The 19,024-nt window shown below is 42.2% G+C and overlaps 1 protein-coding gene across 1 annotated transcript; it reads left to right on the top strand.

The window, feature by feature from the left end:
* Positions 1-3,287: 3,287 nt before the first annotated feature.
* pgfb (placental growth factor b) lies at positions 3,288-18,733 on the top strand. Its single transcript, XM_030443001.1, has 7 exons — positions 3,288-3,839; positions 14,571-14,607; positions 16,021-16,217; positions 16,313-16,392; positions 17,130-17,159; positions 17,250-17,318; positions 17,407-18,733. Exons 1-7 carry the CDS (start codon positions 3,777-3,779, stop codon positions 17,426-17,428), a joined length of 498 nt encoding a protein of 165 aa, XP_030298861.1. The 5' UTR covers positions 3,288-3,776; the 3' UTR covers positions 17,429-18,733.
* The last annotated feature ends 291 nt before the right edge of the window (positions 18,734-19,024 follow it).

Here is a 19,024-nt window from a genome sequence, read left to right as displayed (position 1 = left end):
ATATTCACAGTTTGATGCCACGTCAGGATTAAACACAGACGATTAATAAATCATACTTGTTAAAAATAATAAGACTTACAGTGACTTCTGTCTTCCACAGAAACTTTGGTTTCCCTGTAGGGCTCTAACTATTGTTAATGAGATCCTTCAAAGTAAGGGGCTCCCTGGCTCTCCACCTTCCCCTTAAAGGCCCCACTGTGGAGGAAACCAAAGCTGCCCCAGCAATGATGAATGGACGTCATTAATGTTGTTCATCTGTTTACCTTTTACTCGGCAATCTGGGAAAATGAGGGGTCAACAGCAAAAGGGAAATGTGCTTACTTTGGCACTTCAGTTCCTGAGAGCCACCCAACATCAAGAGACACCGCAGACTGCGAGGGACTCGTACATTCAACCAGGCGACCTTTTCTCAATCACAAAACCCAATTAGAGAAGAGGTTTGGACGACATTTCGATCTTTGTTTTTCATTTTTGGATCAGTTAAAGCTTTCAAACATTCTTGATGTTGATGAAACATGTTTTTTTTTGTATATCCCTAATCATAATGGGTCCTTCTTTCTGCACCGCAGGCTGGAAAAAGAAGCCTATTTCGCTTTCAGATTTCTTTCAAGTTGAGTCATTCAAATGGATCTTTTCCTCTGAAAAGGGTATTGAATCTAGCAGGAGTGACAGTTTTTGTTCCTCCAAACATGCCAGCGAGAAGACACATGGCTGACTCTATCAAGCTTTGTGGATCTAGCCAAAGCAATGGTGGCCTCAAGGTTGTTTCCAGGTCCCCCGGAATACGCTATCACTCGAGCCAGGTTTGCTTGTCTTGTCAGCATGTATTTATAGTGCAAACAATTTGAGTGATCTTATTAGGCCCTATCAGCTGGTGCACCTTTAAAAACACAGATAGATCACCGAGCAGATGGTGGGACGGCCGGTAGAGTCTGGCTCTCTCCTCTAAGCAAACAAAGTCTGTGTGGCAACGGCCTTTGACTCTCCTATTCCAAATATTTGAAACAACACATGAAGATCACTTGCACTATGTCAATATACAGAAGCTTCACTTTTGCTTGATGTTGATATATTAATTTCATTTCTTAGAATACTCTAGTTGTCACAACTCCATGTAAGGTTAGGTTTGGACACAAAAAACACCTGGTTGGGTTGGGGAAGGATCATGTTTTGGCTAACGCTTGTTGCCACAGAGACAGCTGGAAAATGTGTCGACGTGTTGCTAAATGTACCTGGTTTTATCGGCTGAAACAGGAGGTTAACAGTGGTCTCTGAGTGGTTTTGGAGCCATCCCGCCTTGCTGTCACACCATCACCAACCCCTGTTTTACTGATAACTGATAAGCAACTCGCAAAATGGCCACATAAATCCACTGGGTAAGCAGCTTTTAACCACCAATATTTATGTTTCTGAATCGATAGCAGCCTCTAGTGGCTGTACTAATTATTACTGCAGCAAAGGAAGAAGTCAGTTGACGTGGCGTGAAGAGTAACAACATTTTCGAGCGTTGCAGACCCTGCGTGGTGACTCATTACACTATCATAATTTTAGCAATTTGATCCAATAACATTTCTTGGAGAACCACAATGTTAAATTATTTTATTCCTATAGAAGTTAGCCGGACGTTAAATCAGAAGCTCGCCAGCTTGTGTAGCAGAAGTCTGTAGTGCGTACACTCTATGGGCCATAGAATCCAGGTAATTTTAAAACTGCTAAGTCAAGTTCTTTTGGCTTCGTGTGCCACTTAGCAACTTGCACTGGAATGAACAGGGCTCTGCCGCAAACTCTGTATTGTAATAGTTAGATTCATGATTAGGAGGATGTCTCCGTAGGTGGATGGGTTAAACAAACACAGAGTTTCACCCAGGAGTCAACATGAGTTACTTTACTTAGTTATGTAGCGAACTTATGGTACATACATGCTGTAATGTAACCAAGCTATGTACGACGAAGGTCCATTATGCCTCTCACTGGTACACAGTCACCATTTAGAAATAGCGATATGTAATTTTCTGAGTCATTGATTACTGACCTATTCAGTCTTTTCCATATGATGAATGTTAAATAATAATTCCAACATGTGAAATTTCAATATGCAAATGTAACTTATCCTTGGTTTGAAAATAACATGCAACGCCAACATTTTATTCTGCAGACTAGACTGACTATGAAGGCAGAAAGGCTGGACAGCCTTTGGTCCATCTGCACTCGCACTGCTGCTGCAGTAAGGTGGATAAATAGACGGTCAGAAAAAGAAGATTGATAGTGTTGTAAAGACAACTCACCACCCAGACAATGACAGCACAGCCAGAGAGACAGGACTAAAACAGAATAATTGTAGAGTCCAGTTCCCCAAAGAATCACAGTTATCTTTGCTTCCATTCTGTCTTCTCCCTGAATTTTTTGAAGAGCATCCATCACTGCCATGTAGAGATGCAATTTAGCAAAAGACTACTGTGATATTCCCCAGCTTAATTAGTAGAAACGTCTTTTCAAATCCCTGATTGTTTGCACTTACTGACGCTGTGTCAGGGGGATGATGGTAATGGGGAGGGGGGGGTGGGATACTTTGCTCAAAGTGTCTGAGATGTTTAGAAACACCAGCGCTCCTGAGTGTGGTCTTGTACAATAGAAGTAGGCAGTGGAGCTATTCAGCAGTGGTGAAGGAATGTGTGGAAGCCCACAAGGAATCCTTTCGTTCCAGGGTTTCTCCAAACACAGAAGTCCCACACTGAAGATTAACTCTGTGTGTCAACAGTAATGGAATCTCTCTTTCTGTCTCTGCAAACTTGACTAAACACTAAAGCCTCGGAGGAAAATCTCCGTGCATCCTCGAGCCCCGGCCAGCAATGACTATACCATCCATGTCAGAAGATCTCTCAGTGTTTACCTTGCCTCAATAGCTTCTGAGTACTCCGAAGAAGTTTCTCAGCAAGCCTGTGTACACTCCACTATAAATCACCTGCGGTGTATAGTCTAGAAATCAGAAATAAAGCACCAGGACCATGGTGCGATAACCATTTACAGCATCGCATAAATTGCCATTACCATGTTGCAGCTCAGAGAGAGAGGGGTGGAAGGCTCATCTCATCAGGGGAGGCAGATGAAGCAGAGCAGAGAGGAGCACAGAGAAGGGGAGGAGATTTAAATGACCAGCTTGAGGAAAAGGTAGTGTGGGGGCAATTAGAGGCAAGTGTGCTTTTGTACAGACTGGAGCTCAGAGCAGGGGCGAACAACTGCTGCAACCTCATGCCTGTTTTTTTTTTTTTTTTTTTTTTTTTTGGACTGAATCCGATTTTTCTTTTGTTTTTTTTAATTTAACTTTGTGTACACTGAATATGCTTTGTGAAAACCGGCTGCTGCTGCTGCTGCTGCTACTCCACTGTTTTTAAGGCTCTGCGCTTCGATTAGGCTGATTTTAAATGTGAATACAAAGATTTTTTTTTCTTTTTTTAATCAACCTGACAGTATTATTGTATTGCTCCAGCGCCTCCGGTTCTCCTCTGGGGCCTTATTCATTAGTAAGCACAATCATCAGGTTACACGCGGCAGCGGGGCTACGTGACTGCACTCATTCTCAAAACCGGGAACGGACGACTTGGAAATTCCGTGTCAGCATTTTTCTTTCTTCTTTTTTTTTTTTTTTTTCTTTTTTTTTGGTTTCTTTCCTGAGAAGTTTGGGACTTCTTCTTGGATTGTGTTTTATTATTGTGTGCATCGCTCAGGAGCCTTCACCCCCCCGCCCCCCCTTCGTCTCCACTCGCAGACATCACGAAATGAAACTCGGTTTTGTCATCCAGACCGCGGTGGCGCTTCATCTGCTGCTCTCACCTGCACAGGTAGGAAGTTGCGTTCAAGGACGCCCCAGTTCTCAGAAAAGAGGAGATGGACGCTTTTTTTGTTGTTTTGGTTTTTTTTGGTCGTTTGAAAACCGAAAGTGGAGTTATTATGTAAGGACTTCACACTGCTGAGAGCACAACGTAACTTCTTTGCAAAAACTTTAACATGTTTATAGCCTTCTGTAAAGTAAAATGTTCACAAGGTGGAGGCGGCGGACGCTTATGCATGAAGTGTTAATAATCAATTGCGGTTTGACAGCTTCACACCCATTTAAAAGAGCGCCAGTCTCCTCGCTTCATTCATAAGATGGAACGTGACAAACTGCATCACTCCGCCTGTGTGGAGCACATGATGCGAAGTGACTCACTGTTATATTTGGCCAAGTTCTCTAAGCTTGTAATTACAGCTGCATTATACTTGAAAAGCCCACGGTTTATTTCCCTCGCATGTATGGTGATGAGAGCGTCTTTCTGCAGCGCACGTTTCCATCAAGGAGACACTCCTTTTTAATAAATATTCAAAATGTTAACATGTGGAGTTTTTTAAAGCTTGTCAGCAGCAGCAGCAGCAGCAGAGGTAACTGATCCTGGTGAGTTAGCAGGCTGCTTAGTCTGAGCAGTCAGTCACACAAGTCAGTTTTTGGCAGCGTATCAGGCCAAACTGGCAAGGAAGTTTACAATCCCTTTCAGCCTCTCTTATTGTTTTATCTCAGCAGATATCTACATGTTAATGGGCACATGCAGTGTGAATAATCACCAGAATAAAGATGAACCAGTGTGAATTTCTTTTGAAAGTTAATTTCAGGGCCAGTCATATCCCTGTCAGGCTGGCAGTAGTACAAAGCTGTTCTGTTCTCTGTTGCCTTGGCATTGCCTTTTAGTCTTATAATGAAAATGTGCCAGAACAGGACAGAGCCGAAACTGGAGTGAGGGCTCATTCAAAGGCCTGTGTTGTAGAAGCACTTGTAAGAGAAGGTGCCGCCGGACAGCGGGACGTGTGCCAGCTGATGCTCGGGCTCTTGAACCCATTCAGTCTCTGATTTCCTCCCAAAGGTGGCTGGAGGCTGGCAGCTATCTCTGATGGCTCTCATGTTTAATGCAAAACCAGGCCATCCCTGCATCCATTCACTGTCACAGTTCATACACTGCTGCTGCCTGTTAAAGAGTGCAGCCGCTTCCTTTTTTTTTTTTTTTTTTGTCTGGACATAGAAGTATTGCACTCATTATATCAGGCTCCTCAAGGTTGGAAAAAAGCTCCACGTCCCACCAGATTCTCGAGCCGGAGACTTCGCAGCTGTTGCTGAGTTGAGTGAGTGGGAGAGGCATGGGATCACCACATCTCCACTAATCCTCATAATCAGCTCATGGCCTGCTCAGTCAGAGTAGGAGTGACAAAACCCAGAGCCCAGCAGGTTAAATGGCTTCTCGCTGCCTGAAAGACTGTCAGCAAATATAAACAAAACAACTCTGAGATCCAACAACCTATTTGTCAGGTCAGACAGGACCTGAGCTTGCATTTCTGGCGCTCTTCTCTAACCCTTTGGTTTATTAAGCCTATAAAGGAAAGGTTTAGTGCAAAGACACAAACAAAGATTTCCCCTTAAATAAGTCAGAGGAATCAAATATTTCACATTTTTAGCAGACTAGCAACAGTCATGCTAGCAACTCTTTGAGACTCTCCCGGTAGGTGTCTGTCCTGCCAGCTCCCACAGTTAACTGTCAGACTGGCGTACCAAAGTGGAAAAAGCAAACAAAACTTTACCAAAGTGGAAAAAGGCATGTGGCTGGGAATGCTATTTATAAATGTCTGTCTACAGCCATTCTCATAGCCATAAATATGTGCCACTAATTGATAATGATGATTTTTCATCAGTGTCACAGCTGGAGCTGTCGTCAGCATCCTCGTGACTCATTCATGTCTGTTATGAGACATGGAGCGGCCAAGAGAGGGTGGGGTTAACCTCACTTCTGCTTAATGATTCTGCTTTACTACCAGGGATTTACAGCATAGCACAGTGTGTGTGTGTGTGTGTGTGTGTGTGTGTGTGTGTGTGTGTGTAGTTAAAATATGCTGTACTTTTATATCACAGGAAATTTACCCTCATTTAAACATATGATGAACAATTATAAGATGGCGGGTTGCAGTAGTGCTCAGTCTTTGTACCTGAAGTCTACCACTTACGTTGACTCATGTCCTGTCATCATTGGTTGCATTTGTCAGTAGTTAATAACCTGGTAGTGAATGATTCCCTTCCTTAACCACGAGACTACATGGCATCCCGCTACCGCTCAGATTCATCTTGCAACACCTTGTGGGGAGTTGGGAACTATCGGTGTGTGGTATGTTAGCGGTTATACAGCTGTTCCATTGTGGAAATGGGCCATCAATACTGTTTATCCAAAGCTGGCAGCTACATACATGGCACCAAGCTAGCAACCATGGCAGCCATTGGTATTATAGTTAAGCAAAACTGATGTGTTGGCAATGTGGCGTTCTGGTAAGCGTAAAGGTCAAATAGATTTAATTACATGCCTGCAGCTTAGTATAAAGATGATGCATGATGGTTGCAAAGAGAAGTTTGATTGTATATAAGCTTATGAGAAAATGACCCTTCTTCTCACTTGATTTATTAACTCAGTGAACATGTCCATGGGCCATGGGCAACATCATGGTGGGTTTACACTTGCTCTAAACTAGTGCTGATTACATTAAATCACAGGTTGTGATTTTTCAACAAACAGCTGATGCAACTGGCTGAATTTATGTTGTCTCGATGCTTGTGATTCAAAGTCACAAGTGCTTTCTGTTGCGATTGACTCTCTTGAAACTGTCCTGAGCCAAAGCATATGTGGCTATTGACAGCAGCTGGAAACACCTGGGTTTCCCTTTTAGAACAATGGTGTCCTCTTGGTCACCCTGTCACTGTGGTTGTCTAATGGAGAATATGATATAACTGCCATCCACCGGTTATTTTGTTCACATTCCTCGACACATTCTCCTGTTCAGTGTATTATTGGTACTTGCTGTGGGTATATAATCCACACACTGTGCATATACAGTGTGTGTACCTGTGCAGAGAGAGTGTGTATGTGTGTGTGTGTGTTGGTGTGTTTAAACTACAACACTGTGTAAATCACTGCTATCCCGGCCTGTACTGCCAAAATCTTTAGTACCTGTTGCTTCCTGCCCATTTCACATTTTTCCCTGCCTTCATCCACCACCAAAACAAAGCTGGGTTTGTCTGTGTGCGATACCTCGTCTTTATTGTCATAGTGATTGTGTATATAAAATGCAGGTGAAATCCTGCATCAACACAGCCAAACCCCTCTGGGATTAGTCAGCATTTCCACTTAAGTGCCAGGGACGTGCACTGCAGCACAACCGAGGATTCACCTCTAAAAATGTTTCTGTGATATTGAGAAAATCAGTGAAGGATGAGAATTATAAGCCTCCCTGGTATGAGATTATGAAATTCTTTGTCTGTTTGAAGATGCAGCATTTTCCTTGGATATTGCCATAGATACCAAATAAAGGGAAAAACTACTAACCTAATTCATTTGGCTTTGTGGTTGGACTCATCACTTCACTGGTAACGCACGTTCCTGATGTCTGTGCAAAAAGAGGCAGTGAGCCTCCACTTTTTCTCAGTGTGTGTGAGGGAGGACGTGGCGTTACACAGGTGTTTCCTTTGCATCACCACAAGCAGCAAAACAATACTTGAGTCTGACCATCTGTATTGCACTCATGTGACTCTGTTTGTGTAGTTTTTTCTTCTTCTTGTTCATAACTAAAGTCAAGTGGGGATGTCATTTCCAGTTTGAAGAGTTTCATAAGCAAAAGTATTTCATAACCCTGACAGTTAACACCATGTGCAGGTTTCACAAGAGCCACAGTCTTTGTCCAGATGCAGCTCAGTTGTCCACAATCAAACATTTAAAAAGTCTCACTACTCGTCTTTCTAGTTCAAATGCAGGGCCATGTCGTGGTAGTGACCTGCTGACTGATAGGGCTCTTATTTGCACTGTTGTGGTATTTCTCTCTAGTTGTAATGTCCTGGCCCAAGGGAGGGTCACAATCGCATTCAGGAAATATGGATTTCTCCTTCCTCCTGCGGAGGAGGAGGAGCGGTGGCGCTCGGGGCAGCCGTCTACTCAGCAAGCTTTAATCTCCCATCTGGATGTAATTTACTGTGGTTTACACAGGGAGAACAGCGTTTACTGTAATAGAGACCACAATTACCACCGGTCAGCCTTATCTCAAGACCTGTGGCGTGTGTGTGTGTGTGTGTGTGTGTGTGTGTGTGTGTGTTTGCGGATAGCGTGGTTTAAACAGTGGTTTGTGTGTCTTTAGGGGGACATTTGTGCATGCATTAATGGACTTGTACTGAGGAAATGGTGTTTATCTAAATCAACATTACCTTACCTCTCCCCTGTCACTTAACCGTATTTTATTGTTTTCGTTTAGGTTTTTCTGTCAGACAACTACAACTGTAAAATATACAATTATCAACTGTAAAATATACAATTATCTATGTCTTGAAAGAAGAGTTGAAGAAGAGAAGTCTGGCAATTTGAGACGTAAATGAGGGCATTGATACCCCTCTTATATGTGTGCATTAAGCTAGAGCCAAAAGACAGTTAGCACACGTTAGCATAAAGCAGTCTGGGCAGAGTCAGCCAACACCATTTCTTGTTGCATGGTTAACTGAGCTTGCTAGCTAACGGCAGCAAGGGTTAGCAGCAGTTAGCGGTTACCCTGTCAATATGCTGCCCCCTTTTATTTGGAGTATGAATTTGACAGGTTGGCAATGCTTACATATTGCACCTTTAAGTTCATATTTCAAAGGGGGTAAGGTGCTAGACTATTCCATACCCCAGTTGGAGAGACTTCCTTGATTCTCAATTCTCACCAAGAAACCAGCGGAGACTCCAGGAAGCATCCTAACAACAACATAAGAATGGTCTTGATCATCTAACTCCCAACAGGACAGCTGTGCAAGTCAAGCTATTCCAATGTTATTTTCCTCAAAGTTAAAATGTATTTTTATGCACATTTCACAATCATAGAGTAGCACATCTGTTTATTTGCACTGGTTTGTGGCTTTGACTCATACCCCCTACTAGAGGTGTGTCAGTCTTCTGTGGAATAGCTCAAAGGCTCCATTGACCTACATTACTTGGGACATTGTTGTGGCACATTTACCACATACTCTGTTGATATGTGTTGGTGTTTTGGCCGCGCTCTGTGATCACAAGTTCTCACCCGACCACCCTAGAGACCCAGCTGGATACTGTCAGACCGTAATGGCACTGCTGTCATTGTAGGTTCACCCGCTGCCTGTATACAAAACAGAACCTGGCTTTCTCTTGCAGTGCCGGGGAACAGATACAGAGACCCACAGGCCCCTTTGAGAGCCCTGAGAATTAATGTCACAGTCATGGTGTTGATGATGTGGAATCTGGTTCTCGATAAAGGATGGATGAGTGGGATCAGTGAGGCAGGGAGGTAGCTCCCTTTCTCACTCGTCTAGCTGTCTCTGTGTTTGTATTCCCCTGTTCTGCTTTAGTGCTCTCTGTCCTGTGTGGTCCCGCATTCACAGTCAGCTTTCAGTCAGACTAAAACCAGAATACAGTCCCACCCTGGCCTATATGTTTTCAGCGAGTTGTAGATGCAGGTGCTTTACTGGTCTGGATTAACGCTGGGATGTTTGCCAGCTTTGCCTTTCCATCTTTTATTTTGCAGAAAAAAGCTGCCCTCTGTATACTTCCCCTGAATTACCAAACTCTGTTCAGCAGCAGATGTAGTTGACAGACATTACCAAACCACAAGCCTGCGTCTCATCTGGTCTGTTTATCCACACTGTCACCCTCACCGAATAAGGTTACGTTTGAAAGTAGACCCTTTTGGAAAGCAATGTAAACAATGGCGTTATGCCCAATCTTAAAAAGAATTGAAGAGGGGTTTTCCAAAGCTGGCCCAAATTAAACCAAGAACAGAGCGCTTCTGATTATCTTAGCCTTCAATTAGTCCACATTTTAAGGAGTTGCTCACTAATGATTCTGTTGAAAGTCTGTGCTTGTTACAAAGTAATCAGAAGGAAAGCTGTGGTTGTGGCCAACTATGTTGATAATTGATTGTTTTAGTCATTTTTCAAGCACAAATGTCAAACATTTGCTGGGTTGTCAGGGTTTTCAGGTTCCTTTGTTACTTATGATAGTTAACACGGAGTCTTTGTCATTTGGACTGTTTGTTGGGCAATTTGAAGATGTCACTCTGGGCTCTGGAGAATTGCATTTTCCACAATTGTTTTGACATTTTATAGACTCGACGATGAATCTGTTGAGTGTGAAAATAATCTGCAGAATTAATCAACAAAGAAAATCATTGGTTGCAGTCAGAGATGATGATGGAGCCTCATGAGATGACCATAGATCTTATAGTTCAGCTGTAGTAGAATCCATTTATACCTCTTATTACTCCAGAAAATATTTCTTCTTCTTCTTCTTTTTCTTCTCCTTCTGATCAGTTTTCATGTTTTTAATTTTTTTTCCTGTTCAAACTATGTCTTCCAGCTAAAATGAATTATCTACCAAAGAACTGCAGGACTTTTGAAAAGACAAAACAGAACAGTGTTTCTCAATCGATCTAAATAAACAGAACACGCCAAAACATGGCTCACTCTCACTGTCGCTGTTGTGCAACTGAAAGGAGATGAAAAACCCAGATGACTGCACTGTCTTCGAGTCCAGTCACATCACAAGAAGTCGTCCTATCCATTTAGGCTTAACATTGCAAAGAAACCTGCCTGCATGTTTTATTACTTTACATCTATAAGTCAGTCCCAATACTCTTCAGGAAACACACTGTGAAACAAACTAGCAGCTGTCCAGATCTCTTTGGCTACCGGCCAGCGTACCTGCTGTTGAATTGCCCGTCAACCCCTGCTCCCCAGCTTGACCCTCAAAGTTGAAAAATCTTATATGACCATAACGCTGCGTCCCCATCATGTTTTGTTTTTGCTCCCTACGTATGCTGCCCTTCCTCTGACAGATGGAGTAAAGCGAAGAGGTTAAAGATGACGCAGTTCAGCTGTGTGGGAGTGGAGAGTAATGAGGGCCGGAGCCTCTCGGGCCTGACAGCAGGAGCCCAGGGACACGACAGGTCCTCTGATCTGACCCAGAGGATGAAGCAGACTCTCAGCCAGCAGCTTACAGACTTTCACTGGAGACTTCAGAAACATAGGAGACCAGTTTTTAACATGGCTTTGCAATCAAGCCTGTTGACCCCTAAATGCCCCAGTTTCTTTACCGCAGTGGCTGCTATAGTAATTTTACAGGAGTTGGAGAGAAGAATCTTAGTATAAAATAGTCAAAAAGTCACTAAAATTATCAATCAATATATGAAGAAATTTCAAAGACATGTGTTGAGGAGATATATACTAAAGTTAGCATGTTAACCAGCTAGCCCAAGTCCAGCCTGTGTTGCACTACATTGTACCTCAAGTGGTAATAATCTGTCTTTTGCTCATCTCCTGCTTCCCGTCTCTGTTGTCATCTCTTAAGTCAGACACCTGGTCGGAACCGCTGTAAATCGCCTCTGTATTGTATTACCTGACGTCAAACTGGCTTCTGTCTCTCTCAGAGGCTGTACTCGGTCACAGTCTAGCTACAAGGCTGCTGAACATGGTCCTTTTGCCGCAGCATACCCCCCTTATTTGGACCCTTTCTGGGCCTGAAAACCTTCTCCTCCTAGTGGTCCTCCAAACACTCCCCAGTGCTCTGAGCTCCCAGTCCGAGCAGAGACAACTAATAGGACCACTTGCTGCACAGATAAAAATAGCTAACTAGTTACAGTTAGCATAAGGTAGTGGTTAGTCTGATTATACGCTAGCCCCTAGTTTTTTGGAGCATTGTTTTCAACACATTTTTGAGATGTTTCCCCACTCAAAAACACCTCCCCTGGAGCAGGAAAACATTTAAAACATGCAGGACAGAGCTGCCCAGCAATAAGATTGAAAAACACTGGTTGGGAGTATGACTCACTGACCTTCTATTTGCAAAGCAGTCTGGTAAAACAAAGGTTGGCAAAAAGGTCACTGAGAACCAGATGTACAGAGTACAAAATATAAGATAATTAATCAATGACAATCTTAAAGTAATTTATTAAATGAAAACTGCATATGACAGTGAAGTTCAAATGTAATATTATTTTTCCTTTCACAATGTCATACTATGAATTGAAGGCATATGGTTGCAGTTCAGATTAATGAGCAACCTTAATGTACCAATTTAGGCATATTTGACCTTTTTCTTAGGATTATTTGATTAAGTGACAGTAATTGTTCCTTTAAGGTCAGTAGTTCTTCTGCATAACAGCCTTAACAGAGATCAGTCAAACCTGTGTGGGTTGAACACTTTTCTTTTTTTCATTCCAACATTATGTAACTTCACCACGTCTTCCTTACTCTAGCATCCTCTGTCGTATGGATTTTTTGTTTTGCGCAAAGGATGTTGCTGGAAAAGTTTTAATAAAATCAACCTCTGGCTGCATTTAATCAGCTTTATATGTTTTTATTTCCCTCCACAGCTGCTTTTAGGGCTGTTTTATTGTGCATCGCCCAACTTTATAACGTTTAATCTTCCATCTGCTGCAATATATGTTGTGGGAAATCCAGTTTTACAAAATGTACCACAGTGGAGATATTTTGATTCTATGTGATGTTTTTCACCAGGATTGGAATGTCACATTTTAAATGATTTCACAACAGTTGTTGTGTTGTCCAAAACCCTGATGTTGCTCATGCAACTCAGGGGACTCGAGGTATTTTATTATTAGCCAAGAGTAGAAGAATTTATAGTGAGGTCAAGTCAAGTTTGTGTAGCCCTTAATCACAGTTAGTCTCAAAGGTCTTAACACCACATTATGAAAACAATAAATGAAAATGACACACGACAAAGAGAAGAAAAAACTCCCTGAAGAGGGTCATCAGGGAATGAAGTGAAAGAAACCTTGAGAGGACTACTTAAAGCAATCCTGCCTCTTGGATTTACTGGACAAGTTTATACACATGTACTGATGTAAAGTGGTTCTCCCTTTCCACCAGAGCTGAATTACCTCCGAGTCACCATTAATCACTCTGTAATGCTGTAAGTGCACAAGGAGGGAAGAAATGGCTACGTGAGGATCCTCATGCAGCCTTTTATAATCTGGCAGCTTCTTGCTGCCAGCTCACTCCTCTGTTCTCAACCACACGAGGTGCCAAAGATGCCTCCTCGCCATGTCAAGCCTTAACCCATGACCGAGGTCAGAAATCCTCCCCACCTCACCACATTTCTGAACGGCAACTGAGTACAGAGCCAAGAAGCCCTTGTGATGTGGAGCAGACCTCATGAACACCCAAAGACAAGAAGAGAGAGGGCAGATCATATGCCAATTAACGCTGGAAAAGGATTTATTTGATCCGCCTGGCATTGCTAGAGAGGATAAAAAAAATAATCAATGCCCCAGAGAGTGGAAGTGACTTTTCACAAAAACTTAAACTGAACTGTGACTTTCCCATGCTGTGTGTGTAGCAGACTCTCCTCGTGGAGCTCATATCCTGTGGTGCTGCTGTAAAGGCGACACAGTTCAGTGAACGCCACTCTATAGAGCAACTCATTTGTCAGAGGAACAGCTGTACATTTTGGCCAGATGACTTTCGGGGGGGGAAAAAGAACAGATCCTGCTATCACAGGGAGTACTGAGCCTAAGTGGTTGCCTGGAAGCTCTTGTGTATCTATTGATATCTGTCACACATGATGTTCTGCTGCTCAGAAGACAGATCTGTCCGAAAAGACACTTATCTCAGTGACAGGAACCTCTGAAATGTTTGTGAGTGTGAATGCATCATCATCATCATCATCAAAGCAGGACATTCCTCTTTAATCACATTCTTTGGGAAAAAATAGCTGAGAGTAGCTCCATGCTGACTGATGTTATCCTCATCCTCACACTAATTTTCCTTCATAACAGAACAGAGAGTAGATGTAGTTAGCACAAACGTTGTGGAAGAAGTAACAGTCCTTGTTTTCATCATTTGGGAAAGTCCTTATCTGTCTGTTTGCTATTATGTAACAACATTTTGGTCCACCGCTCGCAGTTAATCTCCCTATCAGTGTCATAGCAGAAATGTCATCAGGTGTGTGAAATGTAACACCAGCGATGAGGGGAGATTTCAGATGCATGATGGTTGTCTGTCACCAGTCCAGGTCCACTGCCAAAGGGTATTTTGTCACAACGTAGATGTCCCTTCCTGAAATGGAGTCAACTGGAGGTTTTGTGTTTTCCCAGGCGAATGAGAAATGCACTCTGTTTATCACTGAGTGATGGGAAAAAATACGGAGGGGAAACTATCAATGGGAAAATAAATAGAGAGATGAATCTTACACCACAGGAAACAGGTTTTGAACCTAAACAGTAGGGCACACAGAGGAAGAGTGATGTGAAACACTGGATCAGCTGCATGTCAGAGAGACTTTTTTCACTGCAGGGTGAACAAAGAAGGTGTGTGACTGTCTGCTTTAGTTCACTGTAGTTCCAGATCTCACCACCAGACACGTTCCAGTTTTCAGTTTATGTTTGCTATTATCAGTCTCAACCCAGCTAAAAAGATAAGGGGTTCTACACTAAGTTATGTATTCCGGCCACAACGATTGGATAAGTAATTGTGTTTTTTTCTCTTCTTTTTTCAGAGTCTGCCCTTGTTAGAGATAAACAATACAACTGAAGGTAAGAATTGCTCCTCATCTCATTCCCAAAATCGCTTCTAAGTGTTACTCAGAAAAAGTAGTTCCCAAACTTTTTTGACAAGCCATGGTCTTACAGTGTCTGTGGTAAAAAAGAAAATCATTCTGATGAAGTCTGACGCAACGCAAATGACTTGTGCCAGCTCTGACAACATACCTGCGAAAACAGGAGTATTCTCTTACCCTCTTTTTGTCATGCACTGTTGAGAAATATCAATTAGCTAACCATGTAAGGAAGTTCAGTGAATCTGATTTGAATTTAGAGAAGAGCAGGACATGTCTGAGCTAGCTGGGATGACTCAACTGCTTACCTTCCCAGCTCATATCCTTTTCCTCCCTCACATCACTGCAAATTAAGCCCTCTAACAGGGAAATAAGTTAAAAGACTTGCAGAAATTTGACATTTAACAGAATCGTCCAGATGAGAAGCAGACATGAAGTCAGCTCAGGGAACTGCAACTGGCCAGTGAACTGGCCCTCTGCACTGTACAACATTATGGTTCGTGGCCTCATCTGCCTGCCATAGAAGCTTCCCCAGCCGTCTCCTCCCAGCCTGTCTGCCTTTTATAAACGGCTGTTGTGGTGTCAGGCTCCATTCGGTGACCTCCGGGGGTCACTGCAGTCCCAGAGGTGCCCGCGGGGCAGCTCAGCTCCAGCTCCAGCAGGGTTCTGTTCATGGCCATGTTTCCAATGTTTGTTTTCTCTTCCTTCTCTGTTTGTTCGGCCGTAGTGGTCCCTGTTCTTCCCCCACGGTCTGTGCAACTGGGACACTTTCACACATATACCCCCACAGGAAAGCCTACTGTACATTAAACAAACATTTTTACTGCAGAATGAAAACAGGATACAAACAGGCGTATTGCATCTGGTTTTAAGTTTCTGTGGACATGGTATAAGGTTGCCATTGTTGGATTATTGAGCCACACACTGATACTGCTCGTCTATAGCAGTACCATGTATCCGTAAGTCGGTAATAGTAAAAATATTGTGTTAAAATATGTCTTTGGTAAAACTGAAAGTCACCCATACAAATACTGTATTAGTTGAGTAAAAATAGGGTTCATACCACTGAGATCGTGACTCATACAGCCTCTCAGAGCCAACTGAAGACACTCACCTTCCCCCTGATTTTATTATTTAACCCTCCACTGGTTGTCTTTGGGATATTTCTTAGGAGAATTGCGATTAATTCACTAGCTGACCACATTACTCCTGTCTTGAATATGTGAAGGGCATACTTTAAATGTAAGCAGATAGGTGGACAGATGATAATGTGGCTCTGTAAATATACAGTATCATTATCTGTGCAAGATTCCTCATATGAAGCAAAAGCTGACTCGTTTTCTCTTTTTTTGTGCAAAGTGGTCCACAATCATTCTTCTACTCTCCTCCATAGTGTTGATGTTCCAAGAGGTGTGGGGTCGCAGCTACTGCCGGACCATAGAGAAGCTGGTGGAGGTGGTGCACGAGTACCCGACAGAGGTGGAGCACATCTACAGCCCCTCCTGTGTGCCGCTGGTGAGGTGTGCAGGTTGCTGTGGCGACGAAAACCTGGAGTGTCATCCCACCCAAACCACAAACGTCACCATGCAGGTACTGGACATGGACAGTGTCATATTTGTCTGATCCTCTACTGTGTGTACTGTGGCTGAAGTCTATTGAAAATCTTGACACGCTTCGTCCCTCAGCTGTTGAAAATCAGGCCATCAGAGCCGGATAAAGAATATGTTGAGATGACGTTTGTGGAGCACCAGACATGTGAATGTAGGTAAGAAAACAAGTCATAATTTGTGACATGATATATTCACAAGTATGCAAAGACAAAACCCTGTCTCCTAGAAATGATCTTTTATCGACACAATGAGGAAGCATTTTCTAACAAATGTAGACGCCAAGAAACAGAATGTCCACATCGAATGTTCTACCGCTAAGTTCGCTGACAATATGTTTTATTTGTTTTCCCACAATGTCCACTCGGAGCAACAAGAGCATGTTTAAGATTCTTCTTGGCTAGAGTTAGGCAACAAAAATGTTTTGTCAGAGAGGATTAGGCTACTTTATTAGCATTTAAAGAAAAACCACAACTTTTTTCTGTCCATACAAAACGTGCTTTTTGCTGCCTAAACCTAACCACATGAAAGATGTGGGCCTCCTCCACATGAGATTTGTTTATTACAAAAATGCTTTGTCAGAAAAACTGTTGCCAGTGAACTTAATCCAGCGTTGAGTTTTGTAGGCGAAATTTATGTTGTGATCAGTAGTTTTTATTGCTTTCCTTTTCGATTCGAACAAATACATCATGCCGCAGTTCTATGGCTGAGCAGCAGACAACATTGGGACTGATACTGACATAGAGGATTACTTCAGTGACACGCAGAGGTTTCAGGGTCTTTTATATGAGCGTATTTCTAAGAGACAGGGTTGGAAAATACTTACAGTGACTATAAACTCACAAGGATGTTCTTTCTAATTTATTGATTTATTTATATTTCATTTGTTCTTCAGAATGAGGAAACCTATTGTGAAGGTCGAAAGGTAAGAGCATGAATATCTTGTTCAAAACAATATTTATTTCCAATCTCAGCTGCAAATGGCTGCTTATAGGTAATTCTGTTCATCTTGTAGGAGACGGCAAAGAGAAAGAGGAAGAGGAAGGAAGAGGAAGGAGAGACAAAAAACAAAAGACTGCGACAGGTGATGGCACCTTCTTGGGAGACGGTCTTGATTTCTCACTATCAATTAACAGCATTAAAGATGCATTGTTCTTCCATGTGTGTTTCAGGTGCCAGATCCCTCGCAGGTAACTGCAGTGGCAACCCGACCCCCTGTTGCAGTGTGGCTCACTATTTATTTCCAACCAAGCGTCAGCATCAAGAGCCTCCTACCAATACTGTGCCTGCAGCCGGCGCTTGAACAGCTGGGATGTTTCGATGACACGCCCTTCCTGCCGATGGGCCCAGTGTTTGTGATGACGAGCTTCAACAGGAAGTGTGTTTTGATTGGTGGAAACACTGCTGTTACACACCTGACACGATGGACGTGCCTGGGAGCCAGTGCAATGTAGAACCAAACAGACCAATGCCTTCTCTTTTATCCTAGTTAGAACTGTGTCACTTAATGTAATTTGGTAATTTCTTTGGTATTTAAAGGTGTTTTAAAGTCTATATTTATTGATACAGCTTGAATATATTTGGACCAGCAACCTTTAAAAAGTTTGCCATCATTTGTCGGACATTTTTTCCAAAAAAGCCTTGACTTGTCATAGCAGCATATGTTGGACTGGGTGTGCAGCTGCTTTGTACATGCAATAATGTAATGTCTCCCTCTAGTGTCTGTAGAAACAGTGATCAAAACTGCTCTACTGGAAAGTCCCATCACTTCATCAGCTTATTCAAATGTTCTACCAATCACTTCTGAAAGAATAGACTTGAGTTTAAAGTGTTTTACTGTCAATAAATTCCTGAATAAGAACAATATTTATAAGAAAAGTTTTATTCCTACAGATGAGTGTGTATGAATAAATAACTGATCAAATTGTCAAAAGGCTAAATTTTTCTTTATTGTTTTGGCAGGTTGGATACGACGTTAGTTATGTATGTTTTATAAATGAAGTCTGAGTCATGGCTGAATATGTTCTTCAAAAAAGGAGCAGGTTAAAAAACGTGCATGCACTCCTAATGAGTGGCTACAGCTCTAGATAACCAGGCCTGCTGCAAGAGACAGTGTTCTAACAATACAGACATCAGTACATTTCAAAAAGCACAGCAGGAGGTGCATAGTGGGCTGCAGAGCCAACATGACAAGCCCAGTAGGAACGGGCATATGGATACTACAGTTATCAGCACCCTCAAGCAATTCACATTACGTATTGATGCCTATTAAAGAGCATCAATTATAATTATTGTTTTCTTATCTTATTGTGACTGAGGGTTCTCGCAGTTTTAAAAGCATTTCTCTGCTTTGTGCTGTTAACAGTGCATATTTGTGTCCACCTTGATGACACAAGACCACCATAAGCCCCAGACCACAGGTGTCTTCCTTTGTCTGTTTTTGGAAACACTGCATTAAGGAAGGGATCAGTTGAAGTAGGTTATGTAAAAGGATGTTCTCTTGTAATTTTTTTTTTTTGTTTTTTTTTTGTTTTCATGTACTACACGAAGAAAATCTATGAAAATGTAAAAACATTTCTACTGTGTTAGTATTTTTGTTTCAGTTGAATATTTATTTTTTAATTAAATTGTTATGGTTGTCAGCTTTTCTTGTGTGATTTATTGATGTTATATAAGACTGTTGACAATGTTTTATACATAGTAAAAGTAAGAACGAGTCATTCTGTCCATATTAGGAGGCTGTGACGCATTAGAAAATGATAAACACTACGAAAATAACAACAACAAGGC

Source organism: Sparus aurata, chromosome 16 (genome assembly GCF_900880675.1).
Source record: "Sparus aurata chromosome 16, fSpaAur1.1, whole genome shotgun sequence".
Classification (NCBI taxonomy): Eukaryota; Metazoa; Chordata; class Actinopteri; order Spariformes; family Sparidae; genus Sparus; species Sparus aurata.
Note: the sequence above shows the minus strand (reverse complement) of the source record. Positions and strands in the feature narration are given on the sequence as shown.